Source organism: Oreochromis niloticus, linkage group LG10, assembly GCF_001858045.2.
Source record: "Oreochromis niloticus isolate F11D_XX linkage group LG10, O_niloticus_UMD_NMBU, whole genome shotgun sequence".
NCBI lineage: Eukaryota > Metazoa > Chordata > Actinopteri > Cichliformes > Cichlidae > Oreochromis > Oreochromis niloticus.
The window spans coordinates 33573486-33598778 of record NC_031975.2 but is presented as its reverse complement, the minus strand read 5'-3'; the positions used below and the strand labels follow the sequence as shown (position 1 = coordinate 33598778).

Here is a 25293-nt window from a genome sequence, read left to right as displayed (position 1 = left end):
TTATTTGAAGAGTTTCAGTCAGGTTTCAGAGCTCATCACAGCACAGAAACAGCTTTAGTGAAGGTTACAAATGATCTTCTTATGGCCTCTGACAGTGGACTCATCTCTGTGCTTGTCCTGCTAGACCTCAGTGCTGCGTTTGTTGGGAGAAGTGTAAATAAAATGGCTGTGAATGTTGATCTGTGGTTCCGCCGTGCCTTATTCCCACCACACTGGTGCCAAAACCCAGGAGGCGGCACGGCGGGCCTACAACTGAGCCGGAGGAGAGAGGATATGGCCCAGATGGGGGCCGAGACGGCAGCCGCACAGCGGGAGCAGGCAGCGGAGGTGAGCCATCAGCGGGAAGAGCTGTGGGCCGGGAGCGAGCGCCACTTGGAGAGAATGGTGGAGCTGGCAACGCTGCTCGAGGCCTGGGCGACACCGCCGCTGCCACCCCGCCAGGGTCGCCTGATAGTGGGGAAGCAGTGGAGGAGCCGCGTGGGGCATCTCGGGAGCCGGAAGTGGTGGACGAGGGGCGTGGGGGTCCACACCTGCCGGAGGAGGGGAGCAGCTGGGTGAAGGGCTGTTCCTGCCGGGAGTGGTAGAGGATCCGCTCAAACCGGAGGCGCCGGACGAGGGGAGCGAGGGTCTGTGGCGGCTGGAGGAAGAGGAGCCGCGCGAGGGGCTGCTGGAGCCGGGAGTTGTGGTGTTGGCAGCGGTGACGGAGGAGCAGCGGGAGGGGCTGCTGGAGCCGGGAGCAGCGGCGGCCGCAGTGACGGAAAAGCCGCTCCCGCCAGCAGTGGAGGAGCCGCTCCAGCCGGGAGAGGTGGAGAAACCGGGAGGGGAGACGGCGGTCCCTGTGCCAGGGGAGACGGCGGTCCCTGTGCCAGGGAAGTCTGCTCGACCTGGGCCTGAGGTCGAGGATCGAGCTACCCCGGAGCGTCAGGTGCCGGCCCAGTCGCCCGGGGGAGGGGCTCACTACCGGGCCGGCGGGGTCGTGCCGGCTTGCCAGGTAGCCGGCCTTCGGACCAGTTTCGCCGCTGCCGCTGGAGGCGTGGCCGACCCCCGGACCAGCCTCGCCGCCACCGCCACTGGAGGCGTGGGCGGCCTCCGCAAGTGACTTTGCCCTGTTCCCAGGTTGGGAACCGGTGGGGTGGGGGAGTAGGTTTGGCCAGATGACTCCCCGGCCTCAATCGGGCGATGGGGGTGTGTGGTGGGGCGTGGTCTGCGGTTCTGTGCAGGGAGGGCGGACGCACCTGCACGGCATCCGTAATCACGCCCGCCGAGTTAAAACACAGGGACTCAGGTGTGTGGGGGTGGTTTTTGTGGTGAGAAGTGTAAATAAAATGGCTCTGAATGTTGATCTGTGGTCCCGCCATGCCTTATTCTCACCACATACATGTAAATGGAGAGTCCTCTTCACACACTAAGAGCAATTATGGTGTTCCACAGGGTTCAGTGCTAGGACCAATTCTGTTTACATTGTACATGCTTCCCTTAGGCAGCATCATTAGAAGACATAGCATAAATTTTCACTGCTATGCTGATGACACGCAGCTCTATCTGTCCATGAAGCCAGATAACACACAGCAATTAGTTAAACTGCAGGAATGTCTTAAAGACATAAAGACCTGGATGGCCGCTAACTTTCTGCTTCTTAATTCAGATCAAACTGAGGTTATTGTACTCGGCCCTGAAAATCTTAGAAATATGGTATCTAAGCAGATTCTTACTCTGGATGGCATTACCTTGGCCTCCAGTAATGCTGTGAGGAACCTTGGAGTCATTTTTGACCAGGATATGTCCTTCAACGCACATATTAAACAAATATGTAAGACTGCTTTCTTCCATTTGTGCAACATCTCTAAAATTAGAAATATCCTGTCTCAGAGTGACGCTGAAAAACTAGTTCATGCATTTATTACTTCCAGGCTGGACTACTGTAATTCATTATTATCAGGATGTCCTAAAAACTCCCTGAAAAGCCTTCAGTTAATCCAAAATGCTGCAGCAAGAGTCCTGACAGGGACTAGAAAGAGAGAGCAGATTTCTCCTGTTTTGGCTTCCCTTCATTGGCTTCCTGTTAAATCCAGAATTCAAAATCCTGCTCCTCACATACAAGGTCTTAAATAATCAGGCCCCATCTTATCTTAATGACCTTGTAGTACCATATCACCCTATTAGAGCACTTCGCTCTCACACTGCAGGCCTACTTGTTGTTCCTAGAGTATTTAAAAGTAGAATGGGAGGCAGAGCCTTCAGTTTTCAGGCCCCTCTTCTGTGGAACCAGCTTCCAGTTTGGATTCGGGAGACAGACACTATCTCTACTTTCAAGATTAGGCTTCAAACTTTCCTTTTTGCTAAAGCATATAGTTAGGGCTGGACCAGGTGACCCTGAATCCTCCCTTAGTTATGCTGCAATAGACGTAGGCTGCCGGGGATTCCCATGATGCATTGAGTTTTTCCTTTCCAGTCACCTTTCTCACTCACTGTCACGGTTCTGGGTCACCTTGACCCAGCTTCTTCAGTTCTTTATATTTTGGCATGTTTCTATAGTGTTGTTTATTGTTCTAGATTAAGTGCAGCATCTTCTGCCTCCTTGTAAGTTGTTTCTGGTTTCCTGTTTTACTTTGGAGGTTCGTGTCTGGTGTCAGTGTATTCTGTTTGCTATTCCCCTGTCTCGTCAGCTGTGATTCCTCCCAGGTGTGTTCCCCTCCTGTGCCTCATCCCTTGATTACTGCCGTGTGTATATTTGCCCTGTGTTACCTTTGTCCTCTGTCGTATCGTTGATGTCTACTCACCTTCAGTCTGCACTCTGTTTTCCGTCCGTGTGTATCTGCCTATTAGTGTGTACTTCTCCCAGTTTAGTTTGGTTCACTGTTTACCGGCAACTTGCTAATAAAGCGGTACTTTGAGTTCTACCTCGTCTCACCGAAACCTGCATCTTGGGTCCTCCTCTCCTTGCCTGCCGGTACGCAAACATGACACTCACTATGTGTTAATAGACCTCTCTGCATCGAATCATATCTGTTATTAATCTCTGTCTCTCTTCCACAGCATGTCTTTATCCTGTCTTCCTTCTTTCACCCCAACCGGTCGCAGCAGATGGCCCCGCCCCTCCCTGAGCCTGGTTCTGCCGGAGGTTTCTTCCTGTTAAAAGGGAGTTTTTCCTTCCCACTGTCGCCAAAGTGCTTGCTCATAGGGGTCATATGATTGTTGGGTTTTTCTCTGTACCTATGAAGCGACTTGAGGCGACTTTTGTTGTGATTTGGCGCTATATAAATAAAATTGAATTGAATTGAATTCAGACAATCAGCCAGAAGTACAGAGGCCGGCCAAACACATGATACCTGCCGTCTGAGGAAGGCTGGGACAGGTACGCAGAGCTTCCCTTTATCAGCTCGCTGTCACACTGCGGTGATTCGATTAACGTAAAGGAGGGATCAAGAACCTTTCTGAAACTGGCAGACCTGAGTAATAACTGCAGGTAAAATGGAAACATGGCTTTAAAATCTAACCTCGGTCACAGAGTGATGCTGTACGCTGATCACCATTTATCTGATTTAAATGTCAGTCCATAGTTTCAACATGCAGAGAGGAGCAGAGTGAAGCTCTGCACTGATGATACGCTCGTTTACCTGAATGATGAAGCTGAAACATCAATGATTTAAATTTTACATACAGCTAAAAACTGTTTTACACTTACAGTTGGAACAAGTGCGAAATATGTAGAAGAATAAATCAGGTTCAGTCATGAATAATAACCCAGTAAAGGTGAGAGTTAGCATGTCCTTACCTGAAATTAGCTTAGTGTTAAACTCCAGACAGGACCAGGATCAGGACCGGGATCAGGATCAGGATCATGTCCTGCTGTCAAACATTCAAGATCAAACTTGGTTCGGACTTCTTCAGGAACGCCTAGTCCTGGTTCTGGTCCTGGTCCGGGTCCGGGTTAAAGCTGAAGGGTGTGGTCCTGGTCCAGGAGTTTAAACCCAATTAAAAGAGATTTTCAAAGTTTTCAGACTCAGAAATGTGGCTGAGAGAAAGTTTTGGAGCAGCTGGTGAGTTTGATGTGAACAGCAGCTCAGTGTGGGGCGAGCCACAGCGCCTGTGGGAGAGAGAGTGTTGCTGACAGGCTGCAGGGAGAGCGAGAGATAAACAGAGAGAGCGGGGCGGTGTCGGGCTGCAGGTTTCTATTTCAGGAGGTGAGTGACAGACGAGGCTGCAGCTCCGTGCACCAGCTTTGACCCGGGGCGTCATCACAGCGCGGCAACCAAAACAGCCAAACCCGACAACAGAAGCTCCGTTACAGTGAAACACTTTATGAAGACACAAAATAATGAAAATGACTGCTGGACAGGAACAAACAAACTTTTATTTTGAAATCAAACGGTTCCAAACTTTTGTTTTGAAAACAAACAGTTTGCTCCTGTAAACCACAGTGTGATGTGTCGGCGCTCCTGCTTGAGGTTTGTGTCCAGAAACAACGACAAACGTCTGCTTTAAGCTGGGGACAGAAAAAATAATCAGAGTTATGATCTGAATTCTGCCCTGAGCTGTAACTGCACAACACTGAGTAAACAATACAGCGGAGCTCAGTGTTTATGTAACCGGTTTCTGCTTCATCCCGCTGCAACAGTTCGGCCCAGACAGACTCCTCGACTCTGCGTTGTGTTGTGTTTTTAAGAAGACAAGGAGTCTCTGATCGATGCCACTTTATTTCCTGAATGGAAACAACGGTGTTTTATCAGTGCACAGGCTCGCCACACACCACTCCGCACAGCACACTACGGCAGAACATCCCATTAACATTCCGCTTTAGCATACAGTTTTACACAATAATAAACAAATGAAAAGTACATAAAACTGGTGTTGGACATGTGTCCACTGAGCACTTATTACACTCGGTGCCCATCAGCTAATCAAACATGTTTTATGTGTCTGTACTACTTAGCTATATCGTGTGCGGAACAATACAACTCACCTCTTGTATGGCTACGGCAGACTGGCAGCGATTACTGCAGCCAGCCACACGGAGAGGGGGGCGCTGTTTCCCCATTACACTGACATTTGTGGCAAGTGGAATAATATCACATAAACACTGTTACATTCCCCCCTGCTGAATTCCACTTGCACACTCAAATAAACAAACACCACAAACAAAATAACACCCTTAAAAAAAACAGGTACACCACAATCACCATAACACAAACAGAGGACAAAAACCCAATAATCCTCAAAAAAAGGAACAAGATAAGAAAAAAAATCCAATAGCTAATACACAGCTATCAACATGTGATAAATCTATTCAGCAACACCAGGTCGTACAGTCACAAAGAAAATTCAGTCAGAGGACTATTCCCAAAAGAATCAGTAGAAGAAGAAGTTGGCCAGACCCCTTCCAAAAAAGAACAAAATATGCCAGTTACATATTTCATCACATCATAACTGCACGCCACTCTGACACAGAAAAATCAACAACAAATAATCTGTCTCAATTCTAAAGATCAAAGTCCCACTTCAACAACAATAGAATCAACTTGCAGTTATCCAACAATATTCAAACTTTAACAGGTCTCTGGTACATCATTTCAATCAACCTGGAGACAGGCTTAAGTAACCGTCCCACTCTCGATCTAGCACGGGCCCCCACCACCCTGCTAACCTCAGTCGGATCTGCGTTGGGTAGAACAACTGTGGTTGAGACATGACCCTCAATAGCAGCTGCATTGTCTTGGTCACCGTCAGTAGTGGCTGCCAACTCCAAAACAGAGGAGGCATTTACTGGGACCACAGACATAAGCAGGTCAGAATGTTCAGTGTCCCCTCAGTGTCAACAGGGGGAACACTGGTACAGGCAAGCTCTTGATCTACAATGCTGCCTTCTGGTTGAGTAACCTCTGTCATCAGCGAGTCGCTGGACACTGCAGACGGTAAGTCAGACACCCAAGCTCTCGTTCTGTATTCAGCCGTGCCCACCGATGAGTTGCAGACAGCTTCTCTGTCGCATCCAACCATCAGCGAGCCAGACTCAGAAAGCTCATCTCCATCATCCTGAACTGAAGCACCACTGAGAGGGAGGAAGTTCACTGGCATTATCAGGTTGCGGTGCACAACCTTCACTTGCCCTGTGGAATCATCCATCAGCTTAAAGGTGTGACTCTCATCATTTTTGTCAAAAACTGTATAGACAACACTCTCTCAGTGATCAGCAAGTTTTCTTTTGCCACGTCCCTTTTTGTTGGCCAAAAGAACATGATCACCAATCACTACTAGGGCTCCTTGCACCTTCCGGTTGTAGAGGTCCGTGTGACGCTTCAAATTTTTGCGTGCCACCTCCTGCGCCAAATCCATGGCCTCTTTGAGGTCCCTCCTCAATGTCTGGACATATCGATCATAGTCCATGATGTCTTGGTGCTCAATAACAGAGCCAAAGATCACATCAATCGGCAGTCTTGGCACTCTGCCAAACATCAGCAGAAATGGTGCATAACCAGTTGTCTCATGGACCGTACAGTTGTAGGCGAATGTGAGAGCTTTCACCTTTGCTTGGCTCTCGGGGGTAATGCACGAATCATGTTGCCCAAGGTACGGTTCATCCTCTCGCAGGAGCCGTTTCCCATCGGATGGTATGAGGTTGTGTGGGACTTCTGGACACCTGCCACATTCAATAGTTCGGCAATGAGCACACTCTCAAAATTAGCTCCCTGATCCGAGTGCAGACATTTCGGGAAGCCATAGATGCAGAAGTAGTTATGCCAGAGTTGGTGTGCTAGTGCCTTAGCAGACTGATTGGGGCATAGAAAGGCCTGAGCCATCTTAGTAAAGTGGTCTGTGACCACAAGCACGTCTACTGATTTGTTCATCGAATCCTCCGCAGACCAGTTCAAGGGGCTCTGATGTTCTGATGTTCTCCAAAGGTGCTCTCGCCTCTGGCTCAGGTGACTTGCTAACAACACACCTTCTGCAGCATCGTACATACTCTGACACATGTCTGGCCATACCAGGCCAGTAAAATCTTTGTCTGGCCAGATAAAGCGTTCTCTGTTGTCCCTGGTGACCGGCTTCATAGTGGACACCTTTCAGTACAGCGGGTTGCAAGATCGGCAGAACAACATACAGATAAGTCTTAGTCTTTGTGACGGGATTCCTGGAGACTCGATACAGCACACCATCTCTTACAGTCAACTTGTCCCAAGCCTTTAGAAGCCTCTTCGTATCAACCGGTTCATTTGCCCTCTCCCTCCTCGAGGGCCTCTGTCCCCTTTCCACATAGGAGATCACTCTGCACAGCACATCATCATGCCGCTGGTGTCCCACTAGGTCATCATGCGAAAAGGGTTCAGAGCCAGACTGGTTTGGCGTAAGCACAGTCTGAGAGCATTGGGGCAGAAGGAGAGCATGTGGCCACACCCTGGACTCATGGTCACTATGAGCCTGGAAGACAGCTCCCACCTCAGAAGACGTCAGCATTCCAGTCTGTGCAACAGCCGTGCACTGAGAAACAACAGGCTGGTCATTGCTTGAGGCCTTATCAGCTGAGTGAACAGTCCATCTGAAGGCCTCCTGAACCCCACCAGTGGCGACCGCCTCTGCTTCTGCCAGAAGTTCATTATATGGAACCGGTGGGGGGCCCTGGGGTGCAGGAAGGGCTCCCTGCTCAGCGCGTCAGCAACCACATTTTTAGGACCAGGAATGTACTTTATGTCAAACTGGAAAGGCGCTAGCTTTGCGATCCACCTCTGCTCACATGCATCCAGTCTTGGCTTAGAAAGTATGTAAGTGAGAGGGTTATTATCCGTCTATACAGTAAACTGATGACCCCTCAACCAGTGATGGAACTTGTCGCACACCACCCACTTTAATGCAAAGAACTCCAGCCTATGTGCTGGATACTTGGACTGTGCATGATTGAGTGTCTTACTGGCAAAGGCGATCGGTCTTGATGTAGAAGCCCCAGCAGGTACTTGCGACAACACGGCACCAAGGCCACTGCTGGAGGCATCAACAGAGAGCAAAAAGGGCTCCTCAAAATTAGGATGGGCCAGGAGCACTCGATCCAACAAGGCCTGCTTCAGCTCATTGAAAGCTGCCCTGCATTCATCTGTCCAGTCCTCCTCACACAGCTTTGTACACACCAGCCGGTGCTTTTGCCATGAACCACGAGGGCCTTTATCCCCAGATGTCAGCCGAAACAGAGGTTTTGCGATGGATGAGCAGTTCTCAATAAATTGTTGGTAGAACATTACCATCCCCAAAAATGAGTGGACCTTCTGTTGGGACGGAACACTCGAACCCTCTTCCATAAGGTCTGCCTCTGTAAGGGATGTAATGGATGCTATTTTGTCAGGGTCTGACTGTATCCCATCAGCATTTACAATGTGCCCTAAGAATTTCACAGACTGTCTCAGAAAATGGCACTTCTTTGGAGCCAACTTGAGGTTGTGAACCTGGAGGCTCTGGAACACCATATGCAAGCGCTCCAGTGCCAATTCTTCAGTGGGGGCAAAAACCAGAACATCGTCAAGATAGCACAGCACACTGAGGAAGTTCTGATCCCCAAAAATGCCTAGCATCATCCTCATGAAGGTTGCCGGGCTGTTGCACAGTCCTTGTGGCATATGATTATATTCGTACAAACCAAATGGAGATGTAAATGCCGTGTACTTAGGGTCCTCCTCATGCACCTCTACATTATAATAACCCGAAGTCAAGTCCATTGTGGAGAACAATCCATTCCCTCCCAAAGCAGCCAGTGCATCAGCCGGATGCGGGAGTGGGTGAGTATCTTTGACAGTTCTAGCATTAAGCCAGCGAAAGTCATTAGATTCTCAACTCACCGGACTTCTTCCAAACTAAGACCAGTGGTGATGCAAACTCAATGCAAGACTTCCGAATTATTTCCCGTTCCTCCATGTCATTCAGAGCCTGTCTTAGTTTTTCATAATGAGTCGGCGGCACCCGTCGGCATGGCAACCGGAATGGCTTGTCGTCCACAACTCGAATTCGATGTAGGCAGCCGTTAGCCTTGCCGCAATCCAGCTTGTCTCTCGAGAAGATAGACTCAAACTGGGCTATAAGGCCAACCAGTTTCTCTTTGCCAGCCGGCGAAACTGCACATGAATCAATGTCGATATCAGACAGCCCCAGATTTTGCAGCACTGCATGTAAGGGGCTACAACCACTTGTCACCGCCCTCCTGTGAGGGTGAATCATTTGGCAGAGTGGAAACATCGGTGACTAGACTCTGCTCATCATGGCACCAAGCTGAGCCAGTAGATTGTTGCATGTTCTGTTGCAAGCAGGAGCCAGTGGGGCTGAAGTTCTCCACTGCTGCACAGGGGGACACGTCAGCCAACTTCATGTTCCGTTTCAGTGTTATCGGCTTGTCAAAGGGGTTCAGCACTTTCACAGGGAGCCACCCATCACTGTTTAGATGTGCTACAGTTCTCCCAACCATAACTGACCTCGGTCCAGACCTTGACCCGGTGGGCTCTACAACTACAGCACTGCCCACTTCCCCACTATTCATCAGCTGCAGCCTGACAGTTCCCATCAATAGGGTTTTCATTTAACTCAGCCAGGACAGGCTTAGGTGTGAAAGAAAAGCCAGTCTCCCGCGACTTTTCCACCTTCCAGGAAGTAGACGGCCCCGTTGCGGTCGCAGGATAGCAGGAGCTTGGGTCACGGCACCAGTGTAACCGGTTTCTGCTTCATCCCGCTGCAACAGTTCGGCCCAGACAGACTCCTCGACTCTGCGTTGTGTTGTGTTTTTAAGAAGACAAGGAGTCTCTGATCGATCATTGCCACTTTGTTTCCTGAATGGAAACAACGGTGTTTTATCAGTGCACAGGCTCGCCACACACCACTCCGCACAGCACACTATGGCGGAACATCCCATTAACATTAAAACTGGTGTTGGACATGTGTCCACTGAGCACTTATTACACTCGGTGCCCATCAGCTAATCAAACATGTTTTATGTGTCTGTACTACTTAGCTATATCGTGTGCGGAACAATACAACTCACCTCTCGTATGGCTACGGCAGACTGGCAGCGATTACTGCAGCCAGCCACACCGAGAGGGGGGCGCTGTTTCCCCCATTACACTGACATTTGTGGCAAGTGGAATAATACCACATAAACACGGTTACATTTACATCAGGCAAACTTCCCATGATGCAATGCAGTTTGCAGGTATCTGTCTGAGCAGAACAGTTCAGACTGATATGTCATGAGAAACACTTTTTATTTTCCTACTTATGGGAAATAACTAAAGAGTCTGTTGGTGTCCCAGCCCTGTCTGTGAAATGGACCTGCATGAGAGGTTAGCGATCGGGACGCTGCGAAGGAGAAACTGATCCAGGAGAAGGAGCAGCACTCTGCCTCTGAGGCCGCAGAACAAAGACGTTAGCTGATCATGCATGAAGCTCCTCCCACAATATTATACTACATTCCGCGTAATCACAGGATCAATAATCCGTTTAAAAAGTAGAACCAGTTAAACCAGTTTATGCAGAATCTAACCAGATTAACCAGTCTGATCAATACTGAACCAGTTTAGCAAACAGGATTCAGATGCTTTCAAGATGAATCAGTCAGTCTGACTGATGGTTGACCGTGGCTCAAGGGGGTTGGGAAGCGTATCTGCAACCGGAAGGTCGCCGGTTTGATCCCCGGGCTCTCTGTCCTGGTCGTTGTGTCCTTGGGCAAGACACTTTACCCTACCACCTACTGGTGTTGGCCAGAGGGGCCGATGGCGCGATATGGCAGCCTCGCCTCTGTCAGTCTGCCCCAGGGCAGCTGTGGCTACAACAGTAGCTTGCCTCCACCAGTGTGTGAATGTGAGAGTGAATGAATAGTGGCATTGTAAAGCGTTTTGGGTGCCTTGAAAAGCGCTATATGAAATCCAATCCATTATTATTATTATTATTATTATTATTGAGCTCGGAGGTGACTTCCTGTAACAGTGCTGTTGTTGTCAGGCTGAATGGAGGTGGTTCGTGTGGTTTAAAGGCCGAACAGCTCAGGGGTGCAAACAGCTCTGTTAGTCTTTCTTCTGACGCTCCTGTATCTGTTTCCTGTGGGCAGCAGTGGGAACTGAGCGCGGTGTGACGAGTCTGTTATGACGCTTCCTGCTTTCCTGCGAGAGCTGTGCAGTTCATCCAGAGAGGGTAAAGATCAGTCACGGGCAGTCTCAGCTGGAAAACCTGGATGCTGTCCATAGAACATGGATAGAAGGACACCAGCAGCTTTTAAGGACTCTCAGAAAATAAAGTCTCTTGAACCTTAAACCGTGACGCATTCAGACACATTGAATTACACACAGCTGCACATGCAGACCCAGACCCTGACCCTATGCAGGCATCATGCGGGCTATTGCACATCTAACCCTAATTTATTGATATAAACAACAACAGACATGTTTTTTCTCTGAGAAACTAAACTTCATGCCACAGATTTAATTTACTTTTAGTTGTAAATGTAAAAATTGATTTTGCTTTGTTGAATGTTCAAAAGACATTTTTAATAGAAAAACATTTTTTTTTATTTGTAAAGGGCATTAATTCCCAATGCATACTTATTATAATTAATTATAATAATTTCACAGCACACAACACACCACAGTGAACCTGTATATATGAAGACTCTGTTCTCCAAAGGTTTTTGTGCAGCACCACAGTTCATGAATCATTTGATGGTGTGTTTCAGTGTGCAGACTTTGGTCTCCACTGTGATCCTACAGTTTATAATAGGCTGATGAAAGCTTCCTCTAAAATCTAAACTCAGAGACATGTCTGAATCAGCTCCACGCTGATAACACTGAATCTCTAAGACAGCGGCGATTCTAGGATCAGAGCTTTGGGGGTGCTGAGCACCCAGAGAGCTGCCCAGCCAGGCAAAATAAACTTTACTTGTCACGATGAGACTTCTTCCCCGTCTCTGTCAGTCCATGCATCCTTAAACGTCTCCAGTTGTCCCGAGTTCCCTCTGACTGTCTCCTTGGTGCATTTAAACCTGTTCCTCCCTGTCCTCATCGTCTGTTGTCTTCATCTCCGCTATCAGTCATCATAATTTTAACATCTCTGTGCAAGTCTGCAAATTTCTTTATTAAATCATAAGATTCTTAAATTCATCAAGTCTCTCTGTGCCTGGGTCCTCGTCACAAAACATGACATCACCGTTTTGTACATTTTAACAAAACCCCCACATTTGTGAAAGAAAAGCAAAACACTATTTTGAGAAGTCTGTAACAAAACCATCAAATCTGATAAAGGTTATTTAAATGATGCTCATAGTGAGTAAGAAGTAAACTGAGTGCATGTTTTGGACAGAGATTCACTTTTAATGTGTGTGTATAATATAATAGAGATACATAAAAAACACTCCCAAAACAGAATAAATTATTACAAAATATTAATAAAAAACTATAAAAATGGAGGCAACTTTGCCTGTGGTAGAATGTATACAATGTATGAAAAAATCTTTACTGCAGATACTAATTTAACTAATTTAATAATACTAATTTTGTGTTGTAAGATTTATGAGTTTCATGCTTTCATAGTGGTACTTGGGAGAGCTTGACATTTTTCTCAGGTGGTACACACTGTAAAAAGTTTGAGAAACACTGATAAGTGTTTCTCTGCCGCATAAATCTGTATGCGGCACTCATACAGACAGTCCAAAAGTTGGCCCACCTATTACTGGCTGAGGTTTTAGTAGAGTTGTGGCTGAACCACATAAAAATATATCATTAATTTTAATCTCCCCAATCAATGATAATGTTATGTTGGAATGTTGTTAAAGAGGGTCAAAAATGTTTCAACCCAGTTTGTTTTGCAGATTCTGTATAGCAGCTTTAATATAGGGAGAACACAACTTCCAGACTGTCTGAGTAAAATCAGGTTTTTTCTCTTTGTCAGTTTAACAGTTTCTGTTTTGCCTGTCACTGTTCCCTGTCTGTTTCCTTACCTGGTTCTTCCTGACCTTGTATTTTCTCCTCACGTTCCCCTCTTTCCTCTCTCCCTCTTTGGACTGACAATCATACACAAATAGATTGTATTCAATTAGATGAAAAATTACATTAATATGAAAAAAAAATATATTAAGATCACTAACAAAAAGTCCTCTCTCAGTGTACTTTCAACCAAAAGGCAAATAACCAAACCACATGAACATCTAATAAAAGATATAAATATTGAAACACTGATCCAACATTATCCTTTATTGATGGATCATTTGATTTTACACTTTTACCTGAATGTGGCTCCTGTTTTTGGAAAAACTTCCTCATATCCATTATGAACCTGGCTGTCTCTCTCTACACAAACACACACACACACACACACACACACACACACACACACACACACACAACAGGAGTTATAAGGTTAATGGGCATTCAGTCAGTTAGCTAGTTAGTATCCATTTCAAACAGGACAGTGGTAACAACAGCAACTACGGACAATTTTAAGTTTTAGATTTTAAATAGGCTGTATACATTTCAGTGGGAGCAACAGGACGGTCAAATGTCGCTGATTTTACTACAGAGCAGGACGGATTGTAGGGTAGCAAACATCGTCGGAAAACACGTTTTCAATACTGCAGGTTACCTGGTGTAAGGTTTTTCAGCTAAAAAGAAACATGACTCCTATCTAACTACATAAAGAGTAACTGAAGGTTAAATGCTGCTAATATGTCCTGTTTTAATCCAGGCACTCCACCTCCGCTCCGCTGCGTCTCAGCTACCATCGCTCTGGCAGCAACGACCCTAGAGCCAGAGTGGGGGCGAGCTGGAACAAACCATTTTGGGAGGGGGGGGTTATCTATACTTTTGTTGTTAAAATGTTCCGTCTCAACCAAGTACTGTATGCTTTTTATATTTTCAGTAGTGTGTCACACAAATAGCAAATATTGTCAAAAAAAAGTAAGAAATCTTTGGGGGTGCTTTGATTCATTTTGGGGGTGCTGAAGTTTCAGCACCCCAAAAATGGGCTAAAATTGCCCCTGCTCCAAGAAATTTCTTAGAATTATTTTACTGAAATATGTTTTTCCTAATCAGATTAAAAGGACCTATATCCTTACAGATGTTGATGATTAATGAGATTTTTACTCATCTTATGTCAGTCCTGTAGGAACGACGTGGCTGCAGGCCGGGGATCGGTCTGCCCCCACCGGCCATGAAAGCAGTTAAACCTGAATCTGTTCACTTAGAAATAAACTGGTTTAATTAACAATTTAAGAGCTCACGTCAGAGCCTGACCCCGAGTCTGATTTCGGTCACACTCCGCACCGCGTGGCGGCGGTAGAGCCACAAATCGACGTTTGTGTGAGCCGCTAATAAAAGTCACAAAGAAAAAGAAGCAGTAGAGCAGCACCGGGCTGTGACTCCGGGGAGTTTCCTGATCATTGTGTGGGTTCCGCTGGTCCGTGGTTCGGTCCGTGCTGGTCCGGTCTGTCCTGGTCCGTTGTCCGTGGTCCGGTCAGATGCCCGGTCTTGGGTCCGCGTGCTCGCAGGTGAGCTCTGCCTTTGAGTCTTTCTCGCTCAGCTGTGATGCTGACGCCGTTAAATCCGCTCCCGGGTCGGTTCCGATCCGCTTGCGAGGATCAGGACTCTGACTCGGGTCACCGAAGCTGAAGAAAAGCCTGTTAGCCTGTATGCTAACAGCTAGCGGCAGCGCGACAGCTGCTTTACGGCAAACAGCTGATCAGACCGGAAGTGACCGAGACAGAAAGTGCGCATCAGAAAATCCGCGAGGCTCCGAGTGATAGGTACTTGATCAATAACTGATCCAGTGCACGTATTCGATCAGAGATGAGCTACGCAGGCGCAGAACTAAGGATTCTGTTCAGTCCGGGGCGCGTGCAGCTTGTTCAGGTAAAGCTCACCTGTCAGCAGCTAAATGCTAACTGCTAACAGCTCCCAGAATTCAAATGAACCTTAAATACTGCAGAAAAAATTATAAAAACCTATAAATCTATAAAAATAAACATACTGATTAAAGGAACTGATCTGAGTCTGCGCGTGCAGGGGGAGGAGCCTGCACAGGTGTGTGACTCTGGTTTACTGGCAGAGGTATCTGTTTATACCCGACTGTAGTACTCCCTATAGTACTGTAATACTCACTGTACTACGGTATGAAGTACTAACTGTAGTACTCTCTGTTGTACAGATTGTAATACAGTCTGTGGTACTGTCTGTAGTACTGATATTCCCAAACGAGGGGATAAAAGTGGAAAACTAAGAAACACTCAGAGATGAAGGGAAACTTTAGAACCTTTAATCTGAAAACGTTTGAAGTCACGTCTGTAATCACAAGTGATGTCATGAGTGATGTCACGAGTGATGTCGCTGACCTGTGCGGCACCCTGCAGTTTAGAGTCCAGACACACAAACATGTTAAATATGCAAACATGTTCTTACCAAAGATGTTCCCTTATTATTAAAATGTAACAAATCCATCTCAGCTGTTTCATTTGTGAGCTTTTGCTTGGCGTGCTTCCTTGTTGCTGTTCTCATGTTGGCCTCAGGTAAACGTGGAAGCGTTACCAGGCCAGCTGAATGTATGTGCGTGATAACGGCAGTAGACAGTCACTGCTCCCCAGACCTCACGTATACGACTGTCAGACGCAGGCCCATCTACCTCCTGTGTGTTCACTGTGTTCAGGACGGCTGCTGTTAACATTCCACCGAATGCTAATGCTAATTCAGCCCTTGGACACTTGCGTAGCAGCGTTAGCGGTCAGCTGAGCACACATCCTGATGCTGTACACGTAACAGCAGCGACTCTGCCCTCCCTAAATTGACGACGAGGGAAGAAAACATCACAGACTAGGTTCATACCAACATGGAAGTATGCTACAGACTGAGAGCGCTACCACACCTGGGCCCGTCCGACTATTTGTCTCTGCTCTTAACCCCTGAATATGCCCCCCTCAGGAAAACTGCACCTACAACCACAGTGATGGAGCCAGATGGTGCCTCTCAGCAGCTGCAGGACTGCTTCGACTGTTTGAACATCCAGACCTGGAGGTGTTCACCCACAGTTCTGTGCTGCATACTGTCACAGTGGACAAACACATCTGGGTGTACCTCAGTCAGAAGGATGTCCCAGAGATCCAGCTGCTGCTGAAGCAGAGGAACACCATCCTCTTCTCTCTACAGCACGGCTCGGCCAACCTGAGCAGCAGCAGCAGGCAGGTGTGCTAAGCTGTCCAACATGTCCCCGATCAGAAGAAGCTGCTGAGGGTGACGTCACACTGGCAGAAGAGCCAAACCTCTTCACCTGTTTTGAGGTCGAGCAGTCAGTGGGGGCACACCCCCTGACCAGCCACAGCAGCCTCACCCTGTCAGTAGGCATGGGCGACATGAGAAAGTCTAATATGACCATGTTTTGGGGCGACATCAGAGACATGATCTGTATCGCCACACGTTCTAACGCTGGTTCACCTCTCAGTGTTTGTTCTACTTTGATGCAAGAAGTCAGAAAGAATTTAAATGTTTGAACCATCAGCTGCACACAGTTTCAGTTTGGGAGGGGGGATCAATGATGCATTCACAGAGTGTGGGAGAGAAAAACTGTCAATTACATGCAGACAGATTAATGTTGCCATGGTAACCCATACTCTTTGGTTACGATAAAGCCATGTTAACCATCATACGTGGAAAACCCGCGATACATCGAGTATATTCGATATATCACCCCGCGCTAGTCTGTAGTACTGCCTGTATTACTGACTCTGGTACAACTAGTAGCAGTGTAGTATTGTGTGAAGTACTAAGTACAATACTGTCTTTCTATAGTACTGTCTTTTTTTTCTATAGTACTAACTATAGTCCTCTGTAATAGTAACTGTAGTACTGGCTGTTAGAGCTGGGCGATATATCGAGTTTTTTAAAAATATTGATATATTTTTATACGAGATATAAGATGTGACAATATCCTTTATATCGATATAGTCTGTGTTACGTTATAATTATAGTTGCGGAGCCGCAAGTTTGCCTCTCTTTCGTCCACTTTTGTCTTTACGCAACGTTACTCGACCTCGCCTCTCCTTCACTGAACACAACTCCCCCTCCTCCCCCATCGCTTCACCTGCAGGCAGCGACAAGATGGCCTGAAATCCTTTCATTTTCTCAAAAGTTGACTGCGCGCCTTTTGTATGAATTCTGGTTATGCTTTGCTAAGCTACGGAGCTGCACCGCTTAATGGATTGTCGGAGCATTACAGCTACCGAGGAGCCTCGCGGAGTAAAGCTGGGCTCACACTGTGCGATTTTTCCAGTCGCATTATTCAGCTTCTGCTCAAACTGCACGATTGACTCGCAGGGGTTAGAAGTTCGTCGGTCACGATGCAGGTCTCACACTATACGGCCCGATGCTCTGATGCTACCTGAGTGTTCAAACTGTGTGTCCATAACATGAAGGTTATAACAGAAAATCTGTCGCTCGCTCTCCCTCTCTGTCTTTCACTCACACAGACTCACACCACCACCATCAACTTTGCTAAATTGCTAATGAAAAACATTGATCAGGCAGCTGTGGTTGAGCAGCGGTGTAAATCCAACTATTTTCACGGTTGCTGTGGTCGTGATAATTTTGTGAGGCCACATCGAAAAGACTCAGATGAGCTTTCCGAAGTTCTACAAATGCCTCCATCGCTTGTGTCCAGATCACACGCTGCACTGCTGTGCTACTCCGTCTTTTTCACCAGCATTTATGTGTTTGCGCGTGCGCAGTGTGAGCGGCTGCGGTGACACCCTCACGACGGTCGGGAGGATTAGCGATTGATGATCGGGAGCTGGTCGTGAGGTGTTAATCGCTTCTCGTTACCCCACGTATACTACACGATGAACGACGCACGATGAAGGCCAAACTCGGGCTGATCAACAAAATGGTCGCACGACTGAAAAATCGGCTCAAAATGGGACAAAAATCGCACAGTGTAAGCCCAGCATAATACGTACTGTGCTTCAACGTAATATTATCGTATTGTGTGTGTATAAGGACCATAAATGGCTCCTGTTCAGAGACATGGTTACGAAGCGGATTTCAAACTCCAGGCTGTCAGTCACGCAGTAGAAGTTGGGAACAGAGCAGCTGTGAAATCTGTCTTTGTTATTATGCTCAGCGTCTGTTAGTTTACATTTTGACTGCACAATTGTGAGCTCTTTGTTATGCACAAAACAACATAGTTTTCTCTTATTTATGGAGCATCATTATTTAATAAATGCTCATAATTTATTTTGGAGTAGTTTTTTTCATGTACATCTACGCTGTATGTTAATAAAAGTACCTGTGTGACATCTGGGACACAGCTTTGACTAAGAACTCTCTTTTTGTTCTTACTTTATGGCTTTAAAAAATATCGATATATGAATTTTGGGTCATATCGCCCAGCTCTACTGGCTGTAGTACTGATGTGTGTACTCTTATGTACTCAGGAGGAGTTGCTTGTGGGGGCACCACGGGTCCTGGTTACCGGGGCGACAGGCCTCCTGGGGCGAGCGGTGTGCCGAGAGTTTCACAGCGCCGGATGGACCGTCATCGGGACGGGATATAGGAGAGCCAGGCCCCGCCTTCTGCGCTGTGACCTCACAGACGAGGACGCCGTCAGAGGACTGCTGCACGAATACAAGGTACTGCATGCTGTACTACATACACACAAGGTGTGTGTTATTACAGAGTACTTTGACAACAGTACTCCTACTCCATGTGGTTCATTGACCTTTGACCTTATTAGTGACCTCACAAGAGCGTCTAGGTCAGAGTCCATCTAGAATAGAATAGAATAGAATAGAATAGCCTTTATTGTCATTGTACAGGGTACAACGAAATTGGAGTGCCACTCCCTTGGTGCAAAAATACAATAATAAATATAAATGTAAAATATAAAAGGTACAATAAAACAAACAATAGTAAGTACAATATATACAGGATAGCAGCATTAATATAATGACAGTAAGAATAGCAGCATAATAATTGACGGTGACAGTATGGAGTAGCTAAGCAGTTTCAATTGTTTTTGTGCTTATTTACTACGGTGATAGCTCTGGGAAAGAAGCTATCCCTGAATCTGTTTGTCCTGGTTTTATGTGACCTGTACCGTCGGCCTGATGGTAATAGTTCAAACACTTGATTGCTGGGGTGAGAATGGTCCTTGATGATATTGCCAGCTCTGCTGAGGTACCGAGAGTTTGCAATGACCTCCAGGCTGGGCAGAGAGCAGCCAGTGATCTAGGAGACTTACCTGACCATTAACCCCACCCCCACAGATCAGCAATTGGATCGAGTCACCTGTCGAATGTGACACGGTGACAGAGAGGGGGTTCCTCATCACCTGTGTGTTTGACCTTCACGGTCAGCATGGAAACCAGCTCCACATGTGAGCTCACCAAGTATCAGAACTAATCAGTCTGAGAGCTCACCTGGTGGAGTCAGGGAGAACAAGCACCCGGCTGCTGCTGCTGGGGGGGGGACCGCGAGGTGTTGCACTGAGGGGGATTCATCGTGGCCACACCCCTTCTCAGGTGCTTGGGCAAACAGATACAGGAGTGGATCCATCCATGTTGTTCTGCTGGGCCGGGTCGCAGGGGCAGCAACCTCAGCAGAGAAGCCCACACCTCCTTCTCTTCCACCACCTCCTCCAGCGTGTCCTGGGTCTGCCCCGGGGCCTCAGTGGGACATGTTGGAACTCCTCAGCTGGCTCCCCTCCCGGTTGGCTGAACTCCTCACCCTTTCCTATCTCTAAGAGAGAGGCCAGCCATCCTTCGGAGGAATGATGGTGTTTCTGGTATGGCACAACTTTATCCTTTCAGCATCTCCCGGGGGAGCCCTATGGGACATTCCTATAGAAATCCTCCAGCTTAAAACTGTATCACCCTTCCAGGACCTGAAGCTCAGTAAAGCACCCCACCGACAGCCAAACCATCTGTTCTCTGATTGGATTGTTAAATTTGTGACCAATCAGCTGAAAGAAAGCAAAATTGGGTCAAAAGTCGTACTGCTAAGTTGAAACGCACACAGCCAGGCAACCTGAGCGCGTTTTACACGTAGTTTTTTACTTTGTATCTGTAAGGAGACCTTAACAAAAACTATTTGTAACTGTAGATGCACAAACAACATTTTCAGATATTTTGGTTTACAAGGTTACAAATCTCAGTTCACAGTGACTCATTTGATTTACAAGTACAGAATATGTATGAGCCCAGTTTGAGCCCATAAGGAAGCTCATTTCTGCCACTTGTATCTGCAATCTCGTTCTTTCGGTCCCCGCCCACACCTCGTGACCATAGCTGAGGCTAGAGACGTAGATCGTTGCTTTTTCACACTCAGCTCTCTCTTCACCACGACGGACCGGGACAGCGTTCGCATCACTGCAGCGGCAATCCATCTGTCGATCTCCCCTCACTCGTGATCAACGCCTCAACATACTTAAACCCCTCCACCTAGTAGCTCGTCCCTGACCCGGAGTGGGCGCTCGGAATGGGACCGTGGCCTCAGACTTGAAGGTGCTGACTCTCATTCACACTGTGCTGTGAAACTGTGAGCTGGAGCCAGCAGAACCACATCGACTGTGAGAAGCAGAGACTCGAGTCCTGACACAGCTACACCCAGAAATCCGTCCTTTGGTGTGTGTGGAAACGTTCACACACTGAGTTTAAACACTCTTCACCTTACACTGGATGATTTCCAGCTGGTGGAATAAACTGGCAGTACTGCTGCCTTTGGCTGCAGTAGTTTTACTGCATGTTTGACAAATGACAACATTTTGTTCGACATCCTGGTGAGATCCAAACTCCTGCTGTCGCTGTGTTTCCTGTGTGGTAGGATATAAACTCTCAGAGCAGCGTGTCGGAGTCCCAGGTCCAGCTGGGATAACCACTCAGATGTTCCTCTGCTTCCCTGGACACTGTGCCTGTGGGGATGGTGTTCACTCTGTGCTCTCCACGGGACTCAGCTGTACATCTGCATCTAAAGGTCAAAGGTCACTCTTTAATGATCCCAGTATCCACATGTTGGACAGAGAAGACAGATGGTTTGAAAGAGGAGTGAAAGAAGCATCTATGTCCACTGTGAACGACCCTCGTTGGACAGAGTGCGGGGCTTACGACACTGTCTGCCATCTGTAATCCAGTCTGACATCCTTCCCAGACGCCCTAACGCCCACTCACATCCTGGGTCATATGACCTCAGTAAGTCACATGATAGGGTGGGGCTAGGTCTCACAATCTTGGCTGATAGACACCTTCTTCACACCTTGGCTCGTGTTATGAGTCACATGGTCAATAGTGGGCCAATGACCGTCCCACTGGGGAACCCTCCCCCGTCTTTGCCCACATCAGCGTTGGAGCGCCCCACCCGTGGACTCCAGGAGGGCCGGGTACTCTGAGCTGAGCACAGACGACACTCAGGACCTGTTCCCTGACCCACAGGCGCAGGGAACAGACCGTCTTGTACAGGCAGCAGGCCAGGCGGTTACCAGGATACCAACCCAGCGCTGATCGGGTTTATGGTTGGTCAGAGGCTGTGAGCGAGCAGGTGCAGCTGCTGAAGGATGGAGACGACTCACCTGTGAGTCAGCTGACAGGATTCAGGTTGTTTGTAATGGCACATCCTGTCATTACTGCACAGCTGACGGTCACTAAATAAAGTTGTTTTGAATGTGTGTTTCAGCCTGATGTGATCGTCCACTGTGCGGCCGAGAGGCGTCCAGATGTTATGGAGAGACACACGGAAGCAGCTGTTAATCTGAACGTGCACGCCACGAGCACACTCGCCAAGGAGGCAGGTCAGTGACGCCACCACATCATCACCAGACATCCTTTGGCCTGACACAGGTGGGGGGACGAGAAGGTTTATGGGTGGAGCTCCTGTAGTGCACGTCAGAGCCCCGCCCCCTCTCACATCACGCACCTTGATTTCAGTGCAGCTCTGTGTTAGTGTGCCTCGGTAACAGGTAACGTCTGTGTCTGCAGCCACCTGCGGGGCGCTCTTCCTCTACATCAGCACCGACTACGTGTTTGACGGCAGGAATCCTCCGTACGGAGAGGACGACAGTCCAAACCCACTCAACGTTTATGGGCGGAGCAAACTGGAGGGGGAGAGGGAGACCCTGCGCCACTGTCCAGGTACATCTCAGTCACCTTGACGGAGTCTTCTGTCTCTCGCCTGCCCCTCAGTCACCTGTTTGACCTGTGACCCTGCCAGGTGCGGTGGTACTGCGGGTGCCTGTTCTGTTTGGGGAGGTGGAGTCGGTGACGGAGAGCGTGGTGACATCGTTGTACCTGAAGGTTCAGGAGGCATCGGAGGAGAGCTGCACGCTGGATCACGTCTTGCAGAGATTCCCCACTGACGCCCGAGATGTCGCCGCCGTCTGCAGGAAGCTGTCTGAGAGAGCGCGACAGGTGAGCGTCAGAGAGACAGGTGAGCATCAGGTGAACTTTCCTATGCCCGTCTCACCTCCATCTGTTTGTCTGTCAGGACCCGTCCATCAGAGGAATCTTTCACTTCTCTGGGAAAGAGCAGATGACCAAATATGAGATGGCGGTCGCCATCGCTCAGGCCTTCAACCTGCCGTCCAGCCACCTCATACCTGTAAGTGGTCACACACCTGAGCCACCTCATACCTGACACAGCTCAGGCTGTAAAGCAGTGACGTGTTTGTCTGTCGCTCGGTATGTTCGTGCCCAACCACAGCTCTGCAGCTCGTCACCTGAGTTTAACGTGCTCGAGATCGTAGCAGCAGAACAACCAGCTGACCACGAAAAGCACTTTGTGATTTTCAGCCAGTGCTCTGATTGGTCAACTGCCTTAAATGGAGATGAAATAAAGCCAGTTTAACCAGCCTGCCTGTGTAAGGATGTAAAGTTATTACCTGAGGCCCTGCACACCTGAGGTGTCACTCTGTTATCTGGGTTCACCCTGACATGATGCTGATTGGCTGATTATCAATTCACTAAGCTTAACTTGCACTCACAAAGAAAGGAGGCGGGGCTGGAAGCACCTGAGCTTTCTAGCACAGATAATGATCCCTGTGAGTGTCACCTGCTAAGTGTTTGCAGCAGAGCAACAGACAGCAGCGGTGCATCAGCACCTGAACACATCATGGTTCCGTCTGAGCTGCTGGAGCGACAGCTGCGCTTCCTTCACTGTTTCCAGGACAGTCATCACCCTGAAAGCAGCGAATCAGAGAAAAGCTTCAGCTGGTTTACACTCTGACCTCCGGACAGTTTCAGTTTATTCTCTCAGCTGTTTGTACAGATCACATTTACAAACAGGATTCAGGCATCGGCTCGGTCCACGTACAAATCTGATCTGAGGTCAGCAGGTACAGCGCAGGTGTTTTAAGTTCATTGATGCTTATAGAGTGATAAAGCTGATAAAGTTTCGTCTAACAATCAGTTTTATGGATATTATTATGGTTATTATTATTATTATTGTTATCATTACTGCTCATCAGGGAAACACAGACCCCGCCCCCTTCCCCACAGAGCTCTGAGGGATCTTCAGGAATGGTGATGCTGTTTTCTGGAGATCTGATTAGTCTATAGGTGGTGATGTCATACCTGGTAATCTCTAATCTGGAACCTTCTTCAGATCAGGTTAGGCTCATAGCATAAGTTACCATGGCAGCTTACCCCAGTAAGAGTGACCCACCTTTGTAGTACAGAAACCCAGAGTTAACCTGAAGTTAGCTGCTTCATGGTGCGCGGCTCGTTTTGAATCTTTTGATAATCAGCAGGACTTTGCACTCATTTTATTCTATAAACAAACTGTATCACCTGTGGTCCCGACCCTGTCTGTGTTCCTGCAGCTGACCGAGCAGCCGGCGGCGTCGGCTCTTCGTCCAATCAACAGTCAGTTAAACTGTTCTCGTCTGGAGCTGCTGAACCTGAGCGTGGAACCACGACCTTTCACCTCCGCCATTATCGACTGTCTGTGGCCGTTCACGCCCGACAAACGCTGGAGACAGACAGTCTTCCACTGACACGGCTGGATTAGCAGCGGGCCGGATGTACAGATTATTTAGTCTTTGTGCCCCAAGTCCTGTCTGCAAGCTCTACACTGCTGATAGTATTACCAGGTTATAGTCCTGTACCAGATTATACTCTGAATATTACCAGATTATACTCGGAAAATTACCAGATTATACTCGGAAAATTACCAGATTATACTCGGAATATTACCAGAACACACTTGGAATATTACCAGATTATACTCGGAATATTACCAGATTATACTCTGAATATTACCAGATTATACTCGGAAAATTACCAGATTATACTCGGAAAATTGCCAGATTATACTCGGAATATTACCAGAACACACTTGGAATATTACCAGATTATACTCGGAATATTACCAGATTATACTCGGAAAATTACCAGATTATACTCTGAATATTACCAGATTATACTCTGAATATTACCAGAACACACTTGGAATATTACCAGATTATACTTGGAAAATTACCAGATTATACTCGAAATATTACCAGATTATACTCGGAAAATTACCAGATTATACTCGGAATATTACCAGAACACACTTGGAATATTACCAGATTATACTCGGAATATTACCAGATTATACTCTGAATATTACCAGATTATACTCTGAATATTACCAGAACACACTTGGAAAATTACCAGATTATACTCTGAATATTACCAGATTATACTCTGAATATTACCAGAACACACTTGGAATATTACCAGATTATACTCTGAATATTACCAGATTATACTCTGAATATTACCAGAACACACTTGGAAAATTACCAGATTATACTCTGAATATTACCAGATTATACTCGGAAAATTACCAGATTATACTTGGAACATTGCCAGATTACAGTCAGAATAATGTTCAGGGTTGAGTCTTGTTAATCCCTAATTGTTCATGTTTTGTGTCAGTGTTTGCGTGGCTTCACTTTATATCAGTGTGAACAAACTGAGTGTGCTCTGTAAAATTCACGCTACACTTCAGTGTGTTCTGACAACAAAATGTTACATACTATATCACCACCAATCTTCAGTCTAATCTGTACCTTATTAGGTTAGTCTGGACTCTGTTAGTTTAATCTGGACTTGTTTTGGGTTTTTTTTTTTTTGCTCTATGTATGGGACCTGAAAAAATACCTGTGATTTTTATGTTTGACGTTCAGGTTTAATCAGGAAGTTTGAAGTGGATCCCAGATTAAATCCGACTCCTGCTGAGGAAAAGCCTGCCAGCTGCAGGACTCACAGTGAAGTGTGTATTTCTGCTGTAAACAACTGTCAGCTCAACATTAAATACGTGAAACTGTCAA

The 25293-nt window shown here is 47.2% G+C and overlaps 3 protein-coding genes across 12 annotated transcripts in view; 2 read left to right on the top strand and 1 right to left on the bottom strand.

Annotated features, from left to right (window-relative positions):
* prob1 (proline-rich basic protein 1) overlaps positions 1-16934 on the bottom strand; it is a 24092-nt gene extending 7158 nt beyond the window's left edge. The window contains exons 1-2 of one of the 7 annotated variants that reach the window (XM_019363598.2): positions 15435-16934; positions 15108-15130 (exon numbers count right to left, since the gene is read on the bottom strand). In XM_019363598.2, coding sequence (XP_019219143.1) covers positions 15108-15130; positions 15435-15500 — 89 coding nt within the window. In that variant the 5' untranslated portion in view covers positions 15501-16934. Of the gene's footprint in view, positions 1-3775; positions 6508-10009; positions 10719-12952; positions 13013-15107; positions 15131-15434 lie in introns of those variants that run through there. The other 6 variants (XM_019363595.2, XM_025910904.1, XM_025910902.1 and 3 more) reach the window with 6 other exon arrangements.
* Positions 14312-25293, top strand: mat2b (methionine adenosyltransferase 2 non-catalytic beta subunit methionine). Of its 3 annotated transcripts, none has more exons than XM_003457011.5 (7): positions 14312-14497; positions 18425-18619; positions 21657-21771; positions 21959-22111; positions 22191-22387; positions 22464-22577; positions 23797-25293. In XM_003457011.5, exons 1-7 carry the CDS (start codon positions 14468-14470, stop codon positions 23968-23970), a joined length of 978 nt encoding a protein of 325 aa, XP_003457059.1. In that variant the 5' UTR covers positions 14312-14467; the 3' UTR covers positions 23971-25293. The 3 variants fall into 3 exon arrangements, with proteins under 3 accessions (XP_003457059.1, XP_013120689.1, XP_005461813.1); XM_013265235.2 differs by lacking the exon at positions 14312-14497 and adding an exon at positions 14678-14858 and having other exon boundaries at positions 25150-25293; XM_005461756.4 differs by lacking the exon at positions 14312-14497 and adding an exon at positions 14678-14858.
* The window catches only part of LOC102077808 (uncharacterized), a 32134-nt gene continuing 31990 nt past the window's right edge, over positions 25150-25293 (top strand). For both annotated transcript variants that reach the window (XM_019363591.2, XM_019363590.2), the window contains exon 1: positions 25150-25235. The gene's annotated coding sequence lies outside the window, so the exon portion shown is untranslated. The remainder of the gene's footprint in view (positions 25236-25293) is intronic.

Bases quoted from the DNA above. Each gene is read 5' to 3' on its own strand.
- mat2b (XM_005461756.4), top strand. From the start codon at position 14,796: ATGAGCTACGCAGGCGCAGAACTAAGGATTCTGTTCAGTCCGGGGCGC. The intron at 21,772-21,958 runs GTCAGTGACGCC...CTGTGTCTGCAG, and splicing joins CACACTCGCCAAGGAGGCAG to CCACCTGCGGGGCGCTCTTC. The intron at 22,578-23,796 runs GTAAGTGGTCAC...GTGTTCCTGCAG, and splicing joins CGTCCAGCCACCTCATACCT to CTGACCGAGCAGCCGGCGGC.